Consider the following 7043-nt stretch of genomic DNA (forward strand, 5'->3'; position numbering starts at 1 on the left):
TTCAACAAAAAGCTAATCAAACCATTCTTCTACTCAAACATACTTTATTATGAAAAGCACACAGGGGCTCAGATTCTGCCAAATTAATGCCAGATATTGCACAGTAGCGTTCATGCTGTTGTCATTAAAAGTATTAAGAGGGATATTTGCCATTATTCTGCAATATACCCATCATATAGAGCCAAGTCTTGATTGTCTTTAATGTCACAGGATGATTATTTCCATTTACATCAAAATCATGACCACTCTCTTATAAAATTAAACAATGACAATGCTGTATGTTACATACTGTAACATCTGTTCACTTAAACAGACACAAATCAGATCAAAGTGTGGATATAGATTATCAACATGATAATCACACTGAAATATTCTGGAATGACAGTTTTATACTTATTGATTATGTTCTTTCATCTCATCCCAACATGGAGGAGGCAGAAAGATTGTAAACCATCATAACAAGTTGGTAGAAATCTTTCAGTCCACTTAATTACAATGCATGGAAATTGGTCAGGACGTCTCTGTATTTATTTAGGAAGGTTTTCAATGTAAATAGGATACCTGGACAAAAAAAATCGGCTTTACAGACTCCACCTCATTGGCTCATTTACATACATGTAACCAGGCAACTGATCACTGGGCTCTCGTTCTGATCCCACTATGTACATGTGCATTTTTAAAACCTTGTGATTGAAGATTCCTGTTTCTATGAACACTACATGAAGGGAAACAACTGAAGTTCTACCGTTGGGTCCTCACATCATGTCTCTGGAGGAAGCTGTATGATGTCTGATAAAATGACCCCGGTGATGTGATCAGGGTTATTTCAGCTCAGGCTTAAAGACAATACATTTATAACAGAGAAAACATGCTAATGTACAGAAGAATGCAGCATTCATGAGCTTCAATCAATACTGAGGAATATGAGTCAGAATATCCCAACTTAATCTGAAGATAATACTTTTTTTACTTTAACAGAAAATGTCTACTCACAAAAAGTGTCAACGCTTGGCTCTTACATTAATCCATTCCTATTTTTATACGCAACAAGTTATTTTCCACAGGCAATGTAGCGCTTGATGTTAACCTAGTGTGACGGGTGATGTTAAATTCGAGCTACAGCTGCTGATGAAAATGAATCAATCTGAAGAAATTAACATCTGATTCTAGCGAGTGTCCATTAGTGCAGACGACAAAAAAAAGCAGACACAGTGACATATTTATGTGAAGAAGTTAGTATCAAAAGTATCCTGGTCAGTTTTCTCACAATCACACTAAATTATTCAGTCGGGACACAGACATGACACTCCCCCAAAAATACTGCCTCAGGCTTCATCCACACAACAACGTTTTAGTTTTAAGAAAGCACCACTGATGCTATGTTTAGGCCTTGGCGACCACATGACTGCGGTGTTTTCAAGTGCCCAAAACGGAGAAGTTTGAAAACACTTCTGGCCCCGTTTTAGTTTGAAAACTCCTGGGCTGTGTTTTAGTATGGATGGGCAGAAACAGAAAGATGTTTACATGTACTCATGTAAGTGAAGACTTGTTCCACCTCATGGTCGGTCCAAGAAAACATATCCCAATTTCACCATTGCTGTTTCTCATTCAAAAATATTTGCTGCAACTAAGCAACCAACTGCAGAGTCTACAATCTGATTCCTGTTTACACTGGCACGCACATGCCCGGTGTACACGATTGGTCATGTGATATGTATTTTCAGGTGGATGGAGATTATTTCTGATTCGGAGCTAAAGCACAAGTCTGGACGGAGATTTTCGTCCTTTTTTTACAACTAAAACATATTAGTATGGATGTAGCCTCAGTAACTGCTGTAAGAGTGGAATTCTCTCCGCATGAACACCCACCCAGTGAGAAGGGGGAGTTGTTCTACGGCACACTGTCGTTCTCCTCAGCCTCCACCAGGCACGACTGGTCTGTCTCCAGGACTCGGAACGGAGGGTGGTACTCGAATGCCGTGAAGAGGGTGGTGCCAAGATTGTGCTTCTGGTGCAGGAACCAAATAACCGCTGAGACTCCCATGATAGCCACTACGCTGAGAATGACCAAGGCCGACAGCAGCGCGCTGGGTTCTGAGGAGGACGGGTTACAATGCAAGGAAGGTCACTAGTATAAACACAAAGAAAATCTCAGAGGAATATGTAAAGGAACAAGCTCAAAGGTCCACTACTCTGCTTGGCTTCCTCTGCTTCTGAGGGGAAGGAAAACATTTTGAGTGGAAACAATATCCTGAAGTCACATTGGTTCAAATTCCTTCTACACATAAATCATTCGTTTAGTAAATTATTAGGGGGGAAAAAAGACTTGTATCTTACTCTGAAGGATCTCACAGATCACACCGTTCTCCACCTCATCCAGGCAGCTGACATTTTCCCACTTTCCTGTGTTGCTGTGCAGGGTCACGCACGTGTCCAGGGGCACGAGGTCTGACGGAGACGAGCTGTCCTCCCAGTTAGTGAATCCCACGGGGTCCTCGCCGAACCACCTCATGTCCTCACCTGTCAAGACACGCCAATCACTACTCCAGCATGACGGGGCAGCAGGAATACCAAGCACCATCGCAGACAACGTCAGCCATGGAGCGGGGAAATTACACCGTCCCACTTTTGCTTTGTCTTTGGGCCCCTTTTCCGGCATTCACACACAAACTGTGCCGAGTTTCATCACAAATAATATGAAAGACGAATATGAAAGCGATATGCAACTTTTTTTTCCCATGACTGTTTTAAAATAGTAAAAAAAAAACAGTATTTCCCGAAGCAATGCCAGGATTTCAAGGAGGATAAATCAGTGCTGTCCCCGAAGCTTTGAAAAGTTGCTGGCACCAGCAGAAATTAGGGGACAGGCCAACAGACAGAGGAAAACGCAAACATGTCTTTCAGGAAACTGGAACAATAGCTGAAACACAGACGGTGACTGTGTTTAGTCAAGCAATATTATGACTTTTAACCTTATTCCGAATATTCCATTCATATTCCTGTTTACATGTTACAGAGCATAGTCAGATCATAACTCATGTCAACATTACTTCCTACTTCTTTACACTCGAATCCAGGAAGTGCACTGTCAAGCAGTTGGTAACTGCCGAATGTCAAGGTTGCAAAAAGCTGTGAAAAGGCCAACAGGTCGTTATAATGTGATTGAGACATGTACATGTCCACATAATGCTAATTATGTCGGAAAGCTACACACATTTAATAAGATTACTGCTTATCAGAGTATGACCTTATTCAGGTTAAGGTAATCAGTAAATGTTGTTTACATCGACCACGCTGAGGCACTACAGGTCGATGTATTTTCAATCGCTGTGAAACGAAACATTATTAAAAGATGGAATTATATAATTTCATGTCTTTTTTTTCAGGCTATAAAGAAGAATAGAAACATGTAGATTATGAATCTTGAGTGTAGAACATAAATATATGTGAAACAAAACTGTAATGTTCAATGTCGGGTTTCCACCGAGTTCCTTCCAACCAGTTGTAGTTGATAAATTGGTCTTTCAGTTTCTGATTGTTATCAATTTTTAGATTTGATCTAATGGAAGTTGTCCAGCATGTTCCCACAGTACTCCGGTCACATGGTACTTACTGCTTGTGTCATAATACATTCCCAGCCACACGTTGACATTGCCTTTCCACACCTCTGGGCTATATTTAATGACAAAGTCATTCTCCTCCGCACTTTGTATGGTCAGAAGCTCTGGGGGAATAAAACACAAAGCAGTGTTCAATATATCACCACACTGAGGATACGGCGCACATTTGTCATTTGGTCTTTGATGAAAACTTGAAAATAAAACGTCTCACGTACCGAAACCTTGGCAGAGGGATTTTGCTCTCTCAAAAGTGTAGCTTTTGATTTTGTCCTCCTCCCCGTGAACAAAGTGGTAACATCTGTCTTGAAGGGGCACCCAGGTGCGTCCATCTGCAGGGCAGTCTGAGGAGCGTCAGGGGGCAAAATGTGGTCATGGAAATATCTGATATATGACCCATTTACCTGAATTAAGGAGAAGACATCTAACAAAACACCTTATGAAATATGACTTGACAAACCATTTATCCTCAAAACATTAAGTTTAGCTGAAGGCCAGTTAACACAATCTCACAACCGGGAATACAGGGGTTCTCAAAATGGGGTTCACGGACCAATTAGGGTCCTTAAGGGGTTCCAGGTGGTCCCCGGCAAAAACAGTATAATTTATTTTAACTGTCCTTTCATCCACAAGCTAGACACTAAAGCTGCTTTCAGACATGCACTGGAGTCCGCAGATCGCAAATGTCCGAGTGAGACACTTGGCAGTTTCTATGGAAAGTGTTATCCGCCTGGCCTCCTAGTATTAAGTCGATGTGAGGACACAGCAGGGGATCCCCCGCTAGATTCCCCACGAGCAAGTTGGGGGGGGGGGGGGGGGGGGGGGGGTTGATGACGCTTCTTACACACGACAGAAGATAAATTTAAGAAAACAAATATCTCCCTGTGAAAAAGCGGTGTCATACAAGTAGGAGACACCGACGAAGATGTCAAGATCGTTTGTGGTGATAGAGGCTGACGATGTGTCAGGTGCCATAAACAAAAATCACGTGATCTACACAGCGGAGTTAATACGTCACTTCCTGCCTCTGTCTGCTGCACCCGGCTACTACAACACTGGCCTGAATAATGAGGAATTTGTAAATGTTGTAAAATTAATGGAGAAATACCAAAAACATTTGAGAAAAATCCTAGAAAATATGCCAAAAAAGTACCAGTTAGAGAGACCCAACAAGTCTGGTCCTGAATTTCATTCAAACCCCAGAATTCGGTTGAGTTGAGGGTGCCAGTTAAGGGGTCCTTGAAATGTATACATTTGAGAACCGGTCCCCTAATGGACTGCACAAGTCTGTACTACTCTGATGACTCCACTGGTGGACATGGTTCCTCTTTACTGGTCCAGCCTGTGTGTGCGGTTTACAAGGTTCCTCGTGAATTTGTTTGGAGTTTTTCTGCCCCATCAGGTTTTTCTGTTTTCCTTCTCAAGCTGCTTTAAAAACTTACACATCTGTCTCGTCCCAGTGAGTCTGACATCTTTCCCCTTTATAAGGTTGTACCAACTGTGTAAGTGTAATGTGCCCGTTTGACCCACACTACTGCCACTCACTGTTCAATCACACAAATCTGATCTCTATAATGAGGGTTTGAACACTTTCATTGCAAGTAAACCAAAGATTAGACGCTTCCAAGCGAATGGGAGAACAGGCTTTTCTATCTGTAGTGTTTGCGCACACACACGCACACGCGCACGCGCACATACGCACTCACAGTATGGTGTGTGTGCTGTGTGTGTGTGGGGTCACAAACAACAGTGTCGACATAGAGGAAAGTTTGAACAACACACGCACATGACGACGTGCAGCCAAACTCCACTGACATGTCTTATCAAGTGAAGCCCTGCACGCCCGCGCACACACACACCCACGCGCACACACAGGCCTACACGCACACAACACACACGATCCGTCCGCGTCGCTTTAGGTTTAAACGCGTCTCTCACCTCCCGTCAGACCAAACTTCAGGTGGAGACTCAGCAGGAAGACGCAGCGCCACACGGATCCAAGATGGTGATTCCTGCTCTCAGGCTCCATGACAGCGAAGACAACACTTCAGCACCAAACTACTTTTCTGACTCAACAAATCCCTCCCACAGCCAGGGGCGCTGCTAGCAGGTTTGGGCCCTATGGAAGAATATAATACTGGACCCCCCCCCCCCCCCCCCCCCCCCCCCACACACACACACACACACACACACCACTACCAGCATAATGGATGGATGCATAAAATTTAGAAAAGGGTAGTTAGTTTAACCTGCTAGTAAAGGCATTCTAATTTGATGGGGTGTTATTTTATTTAAATATATCTATTAAAGATCAACACTTCCTGTAGCTGTTTCAAAATAAAGGCTCTCCAGCGTTTCTGTTGACGGAATCCATTCATTTAAAAAAAAAAAAAAGAAGCTTTTATTCTGAAATATTTGCAGGAGAAGCACAGCTTCAGACTGTAGTACTGGTATTTATTTTAAGGAACTAGTTTTATACAAGGAAATATATTAGTCATATCAGAAACCTCACAAAGGCTGTAGTTAAGGGGAACTAAAGTTAACGTAAAGAACTTCGGGTGGTGGGCAGTAGGCTCTCTCTCTCCAGAAATCTCCCAAAAAATTTAAACAAAATTGAAAATTCGCCCGAATGGAAAAAGAAAAAGAGTTATTTATCTAGGATGAAAAAGTGCAGTCGCTCAAGCCATCTTTAATGTATTTGGGTTTAGATGTCAATTCTTCCCTCTTCTGATCTCTTGTCTTCCATCTACCTCTTACATCCTGATTTAAAACGTATCCTGCTGATGAATTAAACTTGTGGCCCTGTGTGAAAAAAGGTTTTCACACAGGGCCCTCTGGATGGTGCTGTGTGCACATTGTTCCTTAGAGGATGTGCATTGTTACACATCACGCAAGTGACTTCTGTGAGCTGCCGTAGCCACTGTATTTAACTGGTTCTGTGGTTTAATTTTATTATAATGTAAATCGTCTACCTTTATTTTGAAAAGTCAATCTGATAACCATCTTTGTTATATGTAAATATACCAAAAAGGAAATGAGTCTCTACTGTATGTAAATCGCTGAAGAGATGTATCTGGTTTATATACATTCTAAATGCAATCAGTTTATGGAAGCATTACATTTCTAGATCAATTTAATTATTCTCCTTCTTCTTCTTCTTCTTCTTCTTCTTCTTCTTCTTCTTGTTGTTCTTCTTTATTCTTTACATAACTGTTTCTAAAGGTGATTTTTTTTTAATTGCCTTGTTGTTGAAATGTGCTCTGCAATCACAATCAATATTTTTACCTACCAGTTTACCAGTGTATAAGATAAAGCACTTCTTCTTTCTCCTTTAATACCTGAGCTGGTGGAGGAGGGCAGAAGCAGCGGGCCTCAGGGGCAGAATGGTTAATGGACACGGGGATGAGGGGGTTTCATGTCCACTGC

General features: G+C 42.0%; 1 protein-coding gene across 2 annotated transcripts; it reads right to left on the minus strand.

Annotated features, from left to right (window-relative positions):
- Positions 1 to 1793: 1793 nt before the first annotated feature.
- On the minus strand, positions 1794 to 5722 carry cd302 (CD302 molecule). Of its 2 annotated transcripts, none has more exons than XM_034575054.1 (6): positions 5556 to 5722; positions 3836 to 3961; positions 3614 to 3724; positions 2338 to 2520; positions 2193 to 2213; positions 1794 to 2094 (listed from the first exon to the last, which is right to left on the minus strand). In XM_034575054.1, the coding sequence occupies exons 1-6, from the start codon at positions 5644 to 5646 to the stop codon at positions 1892 to 1894; spliced, it is 735 nt and encodes a 244-aa protein (XP_034430945.1). In that variant the 5' UTR covers positions 5647 to 5722; the 3' UTR covers positions 1794 to 1891. The 2 variants fall into 2 exon arrangements, with proteins under 2 accessions (XP_034430945.1, XP_034430946.1); XM_034575055.1 differs by having other exon boundaries at positions 2193 to 2210; positions 5556 to 5713.
- Between the last annotated feature and the right edge of the window lie 1321 nt (positions 5723 to 7043).

The sequence above is a fragment of the Hippoglossus hippoglossus genome, chromosome 21, assembly GCF_009819705.1.
Source record: "Hippoglossus hippoglossus isolate fHipHip1 chromosome 21, fHipHip1.pri, whole genome shotgun sequence".
NCBI classification, from domain to species: Eukaryota; Metazoa; Chordata; class Actinopteri; order Pleuronectiformes; family Pleuronectidae; genus Hippoglossus; species Hippoglossus hippoglossus.

Bases quoted from the DNA above. Each gene is read 5' to 3' on its own strand.
- cd302 (XM_034575054.1), bottom strand. From the start codon at position 5,646: ATGGAGCCTGAGAGCAGGAATCACCATCTTGGATCCGTGTGGCGCTGC. The intron at 3,962-5,555 runs GTGAGAGACGCG...GACGCTCCTCAG, and splicing joins GAAGTTTGGTCTGACGGGAG to ACTGCCCTGCAGATGGACGC. The intron at 3,725-3,835 runs GTACGTGAGACG...TTATTCCCCCAG, and splicing joins ATCCCTCTGCCAAGGTTTCG to AGCTTCTGACCATACAAAGT.